This window comes from Oryza sativa, chromosome 1 (assembly GCF_034140825.1).
Source record: "Oryza sativa Japonica Group chromosome 1, ASM3414082v1".
NCBI classification, from domain to species: domain Eukaryota; kingdom Viridiplantae; phylum Streptophyta; class Magnoliopsida; order Poales; family Poaceae; genus Oryza; species Oryza sativa.
In genome coordinates, this window is record NC_089035.1 from 7,661,913 (window position 1) to 7,676,406 (window position 14,494).

General features: G+C 43.9%; 1 protein-coding gene and 1 pseudogene across 4 annotated transcripts; both read right to left on the reverse strand.

Moving 5' to 3' along the window:
- Window positions 1–249: 249 nt before the first annotated feature.
- LOC4326356 (uncharacterized) lies at window positions 250–5,819 on the reverse strand. 4 transcript variants are annotated; one of them, XM_015789322.3, is made up of 2 exons: window positions 5,312–5,819; window positions 250–453 (listed from the first exon to the last, which is right to left on the reverse strand). In XM_015789322.3, exon 1 carries the CDS (start codon window positions 5,715–5,717, stop codon window positions 5,349–5,351), a length of 369 nt encoding a protein of 122 aa, XP_015644808.1. In that variant the 5' UTR covers window positions 5,718–5,819; the 3' UTR covers window positions 250–453; window positions 5,312–5,348. The 4 variants fall into 4 exon arrangements, with proteins under 4 accessions (XP_015644808.1, XP_015644662.1, XP_015644589.1 ...); XM_015789176.3 differs by lacking the exon at window positions 250–453 and adding an exon at window positions 2,234–2,414; XM_015789103.2 differs by lacking the exon at window positions 250–453 and adding an exon at window positions 3,307–3,514.
- Window positions 5,820–6,862: 1,043 nt separating this feature from the next.
- LOC107280819 (uncharacterized) lies at window positions 6,863–10,547 on the reverse strand (annotated as a pseudogene).
- Window positions 10,548–14,494: the final 3,947 nt, after the last annotated feature.

Below are 14,494 nucleotides of genomic sequence, written 5' to 3' on the forward strand. Positions count from 1 at the left end.
GCGTCTAGCAAAACCATGCACCCGCAGCCCACCATTAAGCCATATTTTAGTTGGACAATTACGACCAATAAAACATGGCCATATGTCTTGAGCACACAGCTCATCAAGATGCTAATGTAGCTAATGTAGTTATTCCCATTAAGTGAGCTAGTGGTGTTTAAGCATGGCTAAACATATCATGATTATAGCAAGATCAACATTAGTGACACGAGCTAGTCAAATTATCACCCAAGTTTGACAAAGGATGGATATCAAGTAAACATGGCACAAGATAGGTAAACCCTATTCCCATGTAATTAGCAAAACATGCAATTTTATTTGCAAAAGGAAGAACATTTGTAAATTAGGTTCAACATGCTCAAAGGGAATGTGTGACTTGCCTTGCTTCTTCAAACGGTCTTCCGAACTCTTTTCCTCGCGACCGTGATCTTCCGAGACAGCGGAAACTACGCGCTGGCACGCAAAACGAGGAAAACTCTAATAAAAATCAAGTAAACTGTACATGAAGAGTAAACAAACATGTAGAGCTCAATTTTAGATGAATTTTGCAAGTTGAATGGCCCAATTTGGAGTTCGTATGAATTATTTATGAATTTTAGAAGTTTTGAGTCATTTAAATAAATTTCTAGAATTAAAATCAATATATTGCGCAATTATTAGTTATTTTCTCTAAGGAAAGGTTGCTGTTGACGTCATCAAAGGACCCAGCGCCGACAGGCGGGCCCACACGTCAGTGACACAAGGTGATCGGTTCACCGTGCACCGGGACCACGAAGGCGATCCACCGCCGGTCCACGGGAACCGACGGCCTAGATCGGCCCAAGCCAATCGGGTGGCCACAAGGGCGACGGAGCGGCGCGACCACGCGGGCACGCACGCAAGGCGGCCGGCGGCAACCACCTGGCCCAAGAGATCACCGGCGACGACGCCGACGGTGAGCGAAGACAGCGTGGGAGGCGGCGAGAGGAAGCAGAGGAGGCAGACGGGGAGGCGGCGGAGCTCACCAAGGGCACGGCGTCGAGGGAGGCGGCGGAGCTCCAGCAGCTCTCGACGAAGGCCGAGGCGCGACCGAGGACTGGCGGGTCCATTGGAAAGTGCGGGTGGAGTTAGGAAGAGAGGGAGGAGACGTGGCGTGACAGGAAACGTTGGCCGAAGGAGGAGGAAATGGCGAGGCTCACAGATGCACGAGGGGAACAGAGCTCCGGCGCGTTTCCGGCGACAACAAGTGGCGGTCGAGGAGCGGCTTGGTGATGCGGAGCCAGAGAAGGAGGCGGGTGACACTGCGAGGTCCCAACCGCTGGTGACGAGCGGCTAGAGACATCCGCATGAGTCGCCATGGCCGCATCAAGCTCCAAGTCCGACACCGGCACATCTCTCTCTCCCTCTCTCTCTCTCTCCCTCACTCCCTCTCCCCCCCCTCCCCCCCTCCCTCACTCCCTCTCCCCCCTCTCTCTCTCTCTGCCATACCTACAAACTCACGGTCACGGATGAGCTTCCTTAACAAACTAGCAATATTGTCTCACAAGTCACAGTATCTATCTATTATATTATTAAAACAGTTTTGAAAGAAAGCACCAGTGGAGGCTAGAAATTCCCACATTAATCGGAAAAAAAGAAAAAAAAGAGTTCAAGTAGAATACAATTTAGGAATATCTGAAATTCGAAATTAAAAATAAGTAATATTGGAAAAAGAGTCCATATAGAACCGAATACGAGATTAACTAAAATTCAAAATTAAATATAAAATAAATTCTGAAATTAGAAAAGAAAAACGAGAGTTCAAGTAGGAATACAATTTAGAAATAACTGAAATTCAGAATTAAAAATAATTAATATATGAATAAGAGTCCTTATAGAACTGAATACAGAATAATTAAAATTCCAAATAAAAATAAAATAAATTCCTAAAATAGAAAAATAATTATAAGAGTTTAAGTAGGAATACACTTTATATAGAACTGAATACGAGAATAATTAAAATTCGGAATAAAAATAAAATAAATTCTGAAAATAGAAAAATAATTATAAGAGTTCAAGTAGGAATACACTTTATAAATAAAAAATCAGAATAAAAAATATGGAATTTTCAAATAATTAATCAACCTAGAACTCAACGATGACAAATAACATTAAAAATAGACCCATAAAACATTAAGATGGTAAACGGTTGATGGGACATTTAAAAATTATAAACAAAACCACAAATAAAACCCCAAGGACGACAGACAGGACGTTAAGCAGCATAGATTGGCATGACTTTTATAAAGTAAAAATAAATCGCAATAACAATCATGTTTTATTTTTAAAATCTCAATGAAAATAAACAGGGGAGACAACGGGTAGACCATACAGGAGTGCAGTGGTATGGAGCCAGCAGCGGTTGGCGGGACTGCTAGAAATTAAAAAAGGGAATCCTGAAAATTTGAAATAAAAAATAAAATAAGTTTCATAAAATAGAAAAAATAATTATAAGAGTTCAAGTAGGAATAAGAAAATATCGGAATGAAAAATATGGAATTTCAAAAAAAAAAGTCCATCTAGAACTCAACTATGATAGATGACAATAAAGTGGAGAGAAATATTAGGCCCGTAAAGGAGTAAGTTGGTGGCAGTTGATGCGACATCTAAAAACTATAAACAAAACCACAAATAGAATCCCAATGATGATTAAGAGAAGGGACGATAGACAAGCTGTTAAGCAGCACGGTCACAACGGTTGGTGGGACTTCTAGAAAATAGAAAGTAAATCACAATAACAATTATGTTCGATTTTTAAAATCTCCATGACAAGTATAGTATGGTGAAGCCGGTGACGGTTGGGCGGATTTCTAGAAAGTAAAAGATGAACCCCCAACGATAGTTATGTTCAATTTTTAGAATCCCAACAACAATAAATATGGGAGATAACAGGCGAATCATAGAGAAATACAATATTGACGTTTGAAACACTCCTAAAAATTCTAATAACGAAACCCGACGAGACAATGGACTCTTAAAAACTAGAAGGTGTAATTTTTAAAGGTTTAAAGGAAGATAAATAAAAGTCGTGATAGATCGAATAAACAAATAATGGGGTGATAAAAGAGTAAGGGGTAACTACTGCTGTGACTTTTAAATAAAAAACTATAAAAATTTAAGGATGATCTTTCAAGGTTATAAGACAACATAATGGCTATTTAACAAATTTTTAGTAATGTCAAATATAGAAAATAGATAATTTTATATGGGTGCTAGCCGCGCAATTGCGCAGGTCACCCAGCTAGTTTCTACTTAATACAAACTCGCGTGTGCAGCTTGCACGCAACAGAAGATAAAATCATGCATACATAGCTCCATCATGCATCATACCAAATGTGCTCCGGTGCAGTACATCGTTGTGGTTATCATCAAACTTTCAAGCCCAAATTTACATGGATGGAAAGGCAAACTTTAAAAACCACAATAAGGTTTACTAAGGATTTTAACAAGAGGAACAGTTTGCTTCATCATCTACGGGTGCATCGCATTCCAGGCCCTGAAATATGCAGGAATTCATTAATGGCTACTGCTAATGTTTTACATGGCAAGGCAGTGCATGGCGAGAGGCCAGTGTTGGTGTTATGATGCTACTCCACGTTTAAAAAAAATATTGTTTTGAAGCCATTTACTCCAACAGTATCCATGGTGTGTATCATTTTCCTCTATTTTTTCTGATAAAAGTTGACCATTCCAATACATTCTGCCCATGGTGCCCAAGATTTTTGTGTTACAAAAAAAGTCTAGCACATGAAACTTTAACTATTTAACTTTATGGGACAAATTGTAGGTAGTGCAGACCTAATGGTTTTAGAATTTACAAGTGGGAATATGAGCTACAGTTTGATAGCTGACGCAAAATTGAACAGCACCAAGGGTCCTGCAACATGACAGGGAGAAGATATACGAAATTTGTCATAAAAAAAGAAGTCCACCAGCAATATTTCTCAGGAAACAACGGTACGATACTAATCGTTAGTCTCATTGATTATTTCTATAGTTGTACAAGAGTTTGCCCTAATACATAGCCTTGTACTAAAATGATGTGCAGCTAGTATTCTTGATATCTTTTAGAAGTGGAAACTGCATAATACTAAACATGTAGCTAGCTGAACTTGAGTTTTTCACACCATCTTTGAGAAATCAGTTATACCTTCCATGTAATTCAATGTTTTGAATTTCAACAAAAGAAAGAAACGCTCCCCAACAGGTTTGAGTTCAGTATCATGATGAAATCACTTGAAAATAGCATTTCGCCTATTAAGCTAGAGAAGGAGATGGATAATACTTTCTTAGGCAAAATAAACAACCAATTAAAAGATAGCAAAATGTGGGTGAAACATTATGGTCTCAGAAAAGCTCAGTGATAGGAACGTTAGGAGTGGGCTGCACAGTTTCAACCTTTAACCTTGGATATTTGATCTAGAAACATGCATCAAGGAAAAAGAAAACATGTTCAACTTTCTCCTTGACCATACTAGTCAAAGATTCTTTGGCGTTACATCTTTTGAAAAAGGACTAGGAAATTTCGGAAAGACCAATTCTGCATATTTCTCTGTTCAAACAAATGGAAATATCTTCAAGAGTTTGAAGCTCCTATTTGGATATTTCCTAGTTCTCCATTCTCCAACTCCCTATTTACCCCAATAATTAAATCCTAGACTATTGACCATAACAGATGGGCCACCCTATTCTTCCACGGCTTTACTATGCACAAAACCTTTTTCTCTTCCTCTCCCTCTGCAACAAATTAGCACCAGTTCCTGACTCCATATATGACAAAACATCTCTTTCTCCTCACCCTCTCATGTACTGACCCACCAAAGCATCAGCTCTCAGGTCTCAGCTATATATATTCACACTTGTATGGCTTAGAAAATTCATGGTGCCTCAGCTCTCAGCTTATTGTCACACATATGGCTTTGAAAACTCATGCTCTTATTAGTCCCTTCTCTAATGCTGAACAGCTTTCCCCATTCCCCACGCCGCAACTTTCGCACGAGAGATTTTCACTAATTGCTACTGCTCCTGGTCTCGATTACTACATTCCCAATCAGAAACCCCTTGTTCTGTATCTTGAAAGCTACAGCGATCTCCCATAGTTCCAATTCCAAATCCCCCATCTAATTCCCAGATCAAATTCTTCCATCGAGTCAACTGATCGTCCAATTTCAATCTAGATCTAGTTGGGTCAAGTCAAGAGTCTTCGTTCCAAACAGATCTAATAAATAATCTACTACTAGTCAAGTATAAGCAAAGCAGAGATCCAGCTAGGAGTGAGGGTTCAAGAACGCACCATCGATCTCACAGAAGTTCGCCATCGCCATCATCATCTAGGGGGCCTCGCGGTGCACGAAGAAGGCGTAGAAGCCGGCGACGATGGTGCCGAGCCCCATCACCCAGACGCCCGCGGCGCCCCAGAGCGGCATGATGGCGGCGACCTTGTAGGAGAACATGAGCGTGAGGAGCGTGGAGAGCCCCCACACCGCCGCCTTCATCGACGCCCGGGCCTGCCCCCCCGCGGGGGCGCGCTCCAGCAGGTGGAGGCAGCGGAAGAGCGCGATGAGCGCGAGGTAGGCGACGACGACGAAGGCCACCGCGGAGGGGTCGCTGCTGGAGCGGTAGATCGCCATGCCGCAGTTGAAGCTCAGGAACGCGAACCCCAGCGACGGCAGCCACCCCGGGCGGCCGCCGCGATCCATCGCCGCCGGCGCAACGCGGCGGCTGTGGCGGATTTCTCGTCGGGGAATTCAATCTGGCTATGGATTGGATTTGGTGCTCGCGGTGGTGGGTTGGGTTGGGTTGGGTTGGGTGGCGTGGCACAGCAACAAAAGGAAATGCTACAGTTACTACTACTACTCCCCATTCCCCAACAGCGACGGTAAAATGGGGTTTAATTTTGAGCTTGGCCTTCTGAAAGCTCAAATGTGAAGTTCAAATTCAAAAACAGATCCCAACGGCTAGTACAATTAGAGATCCCAACGGCTAGCTGACTAATCATAGATTTCATAAGTTTGTGCTACTCTACAGTATAAACTTTTTAACAGGCAGTGGCAAGGAAAAGGGGAAAAAACAAAGGATGTGCCAAATTTTCAACACCTATCTTTTTGCTCTCGATTAAAAGGCCCATCTAAGGAGATTTCCGCCTGGGCCCCCATTAATTTTTCATAGGAAAGTTTTTATTTTTTATTTTTTTTTGGAAAAAGTACACTGAAGGTCCCTCAACTTGTCATCGAGTTACAAAATCATCCCCTAACCACAAAATCAGATATTCAGCGTCCCTTACCTAATCAAAACCGGTCACAACAGATTCCTCGGTGGTTTTGACACCGATTTTGTCCTATGTGACGGTTGAGTCAGCGTGAAACCCATGTGGACCCACATGTCAGGACGCCACGTTACTCTCCCTTCCTCCTCTCTCTCTCTCTCTCTTCTCTTCTCTTCTCTTCCGTTCTCTTTCTCTGGGCAAGCCGGCCGGCGGCTGGGGAGAAGGCCGCCGGGGCGAGGGGGAAGAGGAGGGCGGCGCCGCGACGGCGGCCGGCGGCGGCGTCGACGCCAGCGATCACCACCACGGCTAAGGTTGTGTTCCAGGACAGCTCCATGGCGCAGTTCGTGGCGCCGACTAGCATGGTGAGGGACGCGCGTCGTCGGCGTCGGCGTCCACCTGCTTCGTCTGCTGCTCCGACGAGCTCCGCTTCGACGCGCCGGCGCGCGCGATGGCGGTGCACGACGCGCTCCAGCTGGGCCAACTCTACTTCGTGCTGCCCGTCTCAGCGCTCCACCGGCCGCTCTCCGACCAGGACATGGCCGCGCTCGCCGTCAAGGCCATCGCGGCGCTCGGTGCTTCCGCCACCGCCGCCAGTATGGACTCCTCAATCTACAAATGTGGGAGCATCTAATTAACAAATTGATGAGCTAATTAGCATTTAGCAACTAATATTTGATCAAACTTGTATATAGCAATTTAATAAGTTGGATCACTCATCGCCTTCCGAGATGGCGCTCGACCTCTGCAATCCTGCGCGTTGGCGAGCAATGCTACCTCCGTTGATCCTCGTCGTATCGGCGCCACTCGAGCCGTCGTCTGCTGCCACTGCTTGCTGGCGGGGCTCGCGTTCTTGCCCCGCGACGACACGCTGATACTGCTGCTGTTGCCGCCGCCGCCGGCGGCGGTGGCGGAAGCCCCGAGCGCCGCGATGGCCTTGACGGCGAGCGCGGCCATGTCCTGGTCGGAGAGCGGCCGGTGGAGCGCTGAGACGGGCAGCACGAAGTAGAGTTGGCCCAGCTGGAGCGCGTCGTGCACCGCCATCGCGCGCGCCGGCGGCGGAGCTCGTCGGAGCAGCAGACGAAGCAGGTAGACACCGACGCCGAGGACGCGCGTCCCTCACCGTGCTAGCCGGCGCCACGAACTGCGCCATGGAGCTGTCCTGGAACACAACCTTAGCCGTGGTGGTGATCGCCGGCGTCGACGCCGCCGCCGGCCGCCGTCGCGGCGCCGCCCTCCTCTTCCCCCTCGCCCCGGCGGCCTTCTCCCCAGCCGCCGGCCGGCTTCCCAGAGAAAGAGAACGGAAGAGAATGTTAGAAATTAATCTTGTTGTTTCTTAATTTCAGCATGTTTATCTATATGCATATGTGTGTTGCATGGCCTGGACAGCTAGCTATATGTACGTGGGTGCTGCATGGCTTAGTGAGTAGTGGTTGGCAGTGAGTAGTGAGCCAATAAAGAGCCAGGAGATGAGAGTACATGTATGTAGCTTAGTTAGTTAGCCATGCATAATTGTGGGCTAGTGATTAGCCGAGTCTTGCACAAGATTAGGAGTAGGAAGTGGTCAGTTTGCATGCATGCAAGTTAGTTGGTTGGTTCAAGCAACGAACGTCGGCGAAGACTCAGTACTTGTGAAGTTGCGGCCAAGTAAACAGGACGTGGGCGTCGTGTGTGGCTTGAGAAGCGGAACAACCAGCTTCGTGTGTGTATGTACTGTGTTATAAATAACTGCTCATTGTAATCATTTAGTAAAGAGAAAAAAACCAGTGAAAAGGGCACAAGTTGTTTTGGTGCCGCAAAGTTCCTGTGTGTTTGCTTCTGTGTTTGTGTTTCTTCCTCGCTGCCTCGTTCAGAAAGTGTAGCCTGTATTCGCGTGAGTTGCTTTGATTCCCAACAGAGAAGAGAAGAGAGAGAGAAGGAGGAGGAAGGGAGAGTAACGTGGCGTCCTGACATGTGGGCCCACGTGGGTCCCACGCTGACTCAATCACCACATAGGACAAAACCGGTGTCAAAACCACCGAGGGACCTGTTGTGATCGGTTTTGATTAGTTAAGGGACACTGAATATTTGATTTTGTGGTTAGGGGACGATTTTGTAACTTGATGACAAGTTGAGGGACCTTCATTGTACTTTTTCCTTTTTTTTTAAACATCTCGGTATGCACGGAAAGGGATAAGTCTACTTTTCGTCCCTCAACTCTTGCTCACGATTATATTGCTTCCCTCCATCGCAGTATTAGATATAACACCTCCCATATCTTCAAACACCGGAGCAAATTGAGGCTGTGTTTGCAAGAGGTGGTTCCCAACTCCCTAGTCTCATTTTTCGCGCGCACGTTTTTCAAACTGCTAAACGGTACGTTTTTTACAAAAAGTTTCTATACAAAAGTTGCTTAAAAAATCATATTGATCCATTTTTTAAAAAAAATTAGCAAATACTTAATTAATCACGTGCCAATGGGCTGCTCCGTTTTCCGTGCATACTATTTGGGTTGGGAACCAGCTCTTGCAAACACCATCGAGTCCCTTAACTATTTGAATAGCGGTTTCATCCTATGTGGCATTTATGGGACCCACATGTAAGGGCGTTGCTAATTGGCGCGCGCGCCAACAATGTTGCTGGCGCAACAACCTTTTTTCACTATTTTTTTTCACTTTCCTTTTTTTCGTGCTTTCCTTTTTGATTTTTTTTTTATTTTTTTTAATAATTAGCACGCGTGTTTTCAAATGTTTAGGTTGAAAGTTTTTAAATCTCGACTTGAAAGTTTTTAAATTTTAACTTAAAAATTATCAAATATGGACTTGAAAGTTTTCAATCTCGAGTTGAAAATTTTCAAATATGAGTTGAAAGTTTTCATATCTCGAGTTGAAAGTTTTCAAATCTCGAGTTAAAATTTTAAAATATGATCTTTAAAGTTTTCAATCTCGAGTTGAAAGTCTTCAAATCTCGGGTTGAAAGTTTTCAAATCTGAGTTGAAAGTTTTGAAAATTTATCTTACAAATTTAAATTCCGAGTTAAAAATTTTCAAAGTTTGAGTTGAAAGTTTTCAAATTTTAACTTCAAAGTTTATAAATCTTAAGTCGAAAGTTCTGTTAGTAAAACAAATCTAAAAAAATATAATCTTTTCTTAATTCTATAATTATCCTTAACGAATTAGTTAGTTACGTCTTCGTACGTTAACTCCTCGAATCGCACATTGGCAGCGCGCACGCGAGAGCTAGCTTTTCCGCACATGTAAGTAAGAAAAAAAAATAGCCCCACATGTCAATCATAGCAATCTCATATTTTTCATTTTCCTCACCCTCTCTCTTTTCTGTTCTCTCTATCTCTCACCAGTCGGTGGTAGCAACCAGCATCAACGAACCACGTCAGCCGAAAACGGGATCAATACTAGCTTTGGATCTCGTTTACACTGGTTTGTAACATGAGGATGTGTTATACCCAGTTTTGCAATTGAGGGACGTGATTGAAACTCAACAACCGGTTAAGGGATGTGATTAAAACTTGATCCAGCTACAAAGTGAGCTTTTTATTAAAAAAAAGGAAAAAGTACGAATTGCCCCCCTCCCGCCGAACTATCGAGGTCGACCGAATTACACCCCCAAACTCGAAAACCAGACATTCTACACCCTCAACTATTGAAACCGGACAAATAATCCCCCGACTCAATCCAGAGTGGTTTTGAGTCTACGTGGCAGTCCAGTCAGCAATTTTTTTTAAAACAAAATCAATGGGCCCCACATGTCGGTTCTCCACCCCTCTCTATCTCTCTCTACTCTATCCCAATCTCTCCCTCTCTCTCTCTCCTCACCGGCATGGCGCCGCCTCGCGAGGACGGGAGCGGCGGAGGGCGGCGGGCGGCCAGTAGCGGGAGGCGGAGTTCGCCCGGGCAGCCGGTGGTGGAGGCGGAGACGGAAGGTGCTCTCCGACCTCCTCCTCATCAACCGACGACGCGGCTGCTGCGGGTGGGGCGGCGACGCCAATTCCTCTCCTCGGACGTCCATGCCCAGACCACGCAGCCACGCTCCTACTCGTCGCCGTCGTACCGAATAGGCGACGGCGTTGTGCCGGCGCACAGCGGCCGATTGATCTGTTGTCTGTACTTCAAGGCTTTGGAGGCGGTGGTGACGTTCCCGTTCCCCTGCACCGCGCCAGCGCTCACCATGTCGGCGTAGAGGCGGTCGGCGATGACCTGGTTGGTGGCGTCGGAGGTGTGGTAGGCGTCCCAGAACACGAACGTCGTGCGGTCGTCGCAGAGCTGCGCCATCGGCAGGCACAGCCCGCCCACCGTCGTGTCCACGTCACAACACGACGTGTGCGATGTTGGATTAAGTCTTTGTGCTCAGCATTTTATTTTCTATTAGCTAGCTTGCATGTGAGTCACGGTGGTGAGGTCAAGTCAGTACATGGCAAAGTGCAAGAAGTTCTTCAGTCCTGATCAAAAGCAAGGATGTGATTTCCTGCCGCGAGAGAATAGGAGTGGAGTCTTGCATGGCATCTAAACGTTGTGCATGCTGCGAGAAGTGGCGTAAGACTCGCTTGCCGTGGCTGTTAGTTAAGCATGTGATTAGTTTACTTGCACGGTAACTAACTTGAGCCCGTACTTCTGCGGGTGCTCGATGAGCTCCATGACGATGGAGTAGCAGTCGGCGAGGGAAATGCTCGCGCCGGGGAGCTTCGCGTTGAGCCACTCGAGGAGGTTCTTGGCGGCGGCGTTGAACTGTACCGCGTACCCGTTCACGTCGTCCAGGCACCCGCACTCGGTGGCGGTGACAGCGACCGAGGACGCCGTCGAGGAGGGCGGCGGCGGCGGCGACGCAGGAGCAAGCGTGTGTGGCCGTCTAAGCCGCCCGCCGCCCTCCGCAGCTCTGCCTGCTCCCGCCCTCGCACGGCCGCCGCCGTGTTGGTAAGAAGAGAGAGAGGGAGAGATTGGGATAGAGCAGAGAGAAATAGAGAGGGATGGAGAACTGACAGGTGGGGTCCACTGATTTTTTTTAAAAAAATGCTGACTGGACTGTCACGTGGACCCAAAACCACTCCGGATTGAGTCGGGAGATTATTTGTCCGGTTTCAATAATTGAGGGTGTAGAATGTCTAGTTTTTGAGTTCAGGAGTGTAATTCGGTCGACCTCAATAATTCGATAGGGTAATTCGTATTTTTTCCAAAAAAAAAAAAATCAGTTCTCCTACCGAGGCCATTACCGGTTGCTGCGATGAGAGATTTCGCCGGCGGAGTTATAAAACTTTCTGAGCCCAGGCAAACTCAAATATATCTAATATTTGCTGTAATGTTTCTAATTTTAATCCTTTAGAAAAAAATAAAATTTTAATGATGTGTTTGACGGCGAGCCGGACGGCTGCCCGTGCAAACCGGGTGTGGCTCCGCCCTGGATTTCGGCCCAGTGAGTCAGAAGGAACTTTGTTATCCCTTCCCACGTGCCAATTTTGAAACGCGCCACTACAAGTTTACAACTGGATGGCTCGCAGCATTCTTCATGATTCATTTCATGCCCATCCGCTCCAAAATGTCACGTGGATATGTAGTTCAGGGATTACAAATTTCTGAACCAGACAAATGTTGGGTTGTCCATTGCCGATCATGAAGATTTTTATTTATTTGTGAGAATTGTAATTTAAAGTAATAGTTAAATTTTCTAACAAGATTCCAATTTTTATAAATGAACTTTTGAAGGTGACATTGTAAGTTACTACAGTAATATTATTCATTGAGTGGAAAAAGGCACAAAAAACTTATGGTGATGGATTCATGGTACATTACTTTATCTATTATGGTTTAGATCTTTGTTGCACACGTGAATGCGCTTTTAATAGTGAGATAGGAGGATTTACTACTCGCCTCCGTCTCTTTAAATATAAATATATAATACACATCCATCCTATAAATATAAGATATTTTAGTAATGTAATGCATTGTCAAAAATCCGTTCATTTTACGGTATCTTACCACATCACGATTTTTATCATGTGCGACAATTTTATTGTAACATATTATCAATAGGAATCGGTGTAGAAAAAAGTTTGAACTTTAAAAGCAAGTTTTAAATTATACTAAATCGAGTTTCGTACAGAAAAATACTTTTTATGTCCATTCAAAAAAATTGTCCCTTTGTGGGATAAATAGTGGTGTCTCTATTTTGTGTGTGTGTGTGTCAAGTGTTGGCAACAAAGGGAAGCTCTTATAATCACATAAAACGTCAAAAGCCAAATCAGTGCCATGCCCATCAATATCGTTTGAAACCTCTAAGCAGAGAAGCATACCAACAAGTATTTGTCTGACATGCGTGTAAAAGAAATGGTTCCTCTGTTTTCTCATTTAACATTTCAGAATAATAATATGGCAAAAAAAAGTTAAAAATCATTCTTTTTTAGCCCTAATATATATGTTGAGGTATGATTGTAGGGCTTTTCCGAGATTGCTACTAAAATTACAATTCATACAATTTTAATTTACGATTTCAATCAACAATGTAAAATGGAGAGAAGACAGAGCATATACTGGCGCATATATATATATATATATATATATATATATATATATATATATATATATATATATATATATATATATATATATATATATATATATATATATATATATATATATATATATATATATATATATATATATATATATATATATATCACCCTCAACCCCCACGCCTATAAGATGTACACTGGTGTAAACCTGAGGATGAGGTTTGAACCCTATCCAACTCGTATCAACAAACCGTATCCGTTTCGCCGCAGCACCTACCAATGCTCCATCCCTGCACAACGTACGTATATGCCGCGCGCCACCACCACCACACATACATGTGTTTTGATGTGCCCTCGTCGTGCTCCAATTCGATATGGCGTGATGCATGCTGACGGCGAACGCATGAGGAATCTTTGCCATGGGATGTTCGGTTGTTCACACTCGGGACCATGCATCTGTGCAAGCTTTACATGAGTGGGGTTAACTCTCCCCTGCATTTTAGCCACCAAATTTATAGAATGGTAAATCAAAACAATACTTTCACTATTCACAGGTTGCATTTGTCCTTTTCTAATCTTTCTTTGCCTATCAAGTTTCAGTCTGATTTTTAAAAAAAAACACAATATAAACACATATGCTAATGGTAGAATTTCTAATCTTCTATCTTCTTAAGTGCTTAGCCTAAATATGATCACCCCAATACAAAATATTATAGTAATTGACTGTTATTTGAAGCTATCAATGCAATAGTTGTTCTTTTGATACTGATGGCCAGAGTGGATGTAGAGATTGTAAAAGCCCCTCGAAGCACCTCTTGAGTTGTCGTTGTCGGTGTTGGTGTAGTAGTTGTAGTAGTGTTATGGGTGATGTTGTTGGCTTGATCCTAAAGGGTTCACCAACAATCAGCAGTGGAGTAGCAGCGGTCTTCTGGTCATCACCTACACTGCCCTGGGACAACCACAAGTTCTCCCTCTGACGCCTTGGCGATTGCATAGAGTTTATGGTATTTCACCTTAAACTCATTCAAAAATGCCAATTCACTTATCCTTGAATCTCGCTCTATACAAGTCAAGTCAGGAGTAGCCTTCGCTCCCAATCACCGATTCGCGTGTGATAGGAGGTGCACGTTGGAGTACGAAAAGAGGTTTGAACCTTTTTTTTACGTGGTTTGGTTTTTAAAAAGGTTAAGTTAGGCCATATCTTAAGGAGAGGATATTTTTATCTCTTAAATTCCATTAGATATTTTCATTAAAAAAAATTAGATTGAATTTTGATGGCATGTTACGCTGTGTTCGGGAGAAGAGGTTGGGAACCTATCCCCTGTGCACGAAAAAAGAAATTTTTCATTAGCATCTAATTAATTAAGTATTATCTAAAAAAACTTTAAAATAGCTTAATATGATTTTTGTTTAGCAACTTTTACATAGAATTTTTTTTTGAACACACCGTTTAGCATTTCAAACAGTGCGTATGGAAAACGAGAGAGTAAAGTTGACTTGAAAATGCTTGGGTTCCCATGCATCATAACCATGTCTAAAAGAATATCTATAATTGTGTCTAAAACTTAAATTCTAGAAATATTTATATTTCAAAACGCAAAGAGAGTCCTTTAATTTGAGTCCACCCTGTAGTGCAGACAAGGAAATCTCATGGTCAGATGGGGGCCGGGATAGATAGGGCTGGCCACGCGTTGCTGGCTGCGCCGCTGACAAGTC

What these genes read in the sequence shown, in the direction of transcription:
- LOC4326356 (XM_015789322.3), bottom strand. Translation starts at nt 5,717, where the DNA reads ATGGATCGCGGCGGCCGCCCGGGGTGGCTGCCGTCGCTGGGGTTCGCG.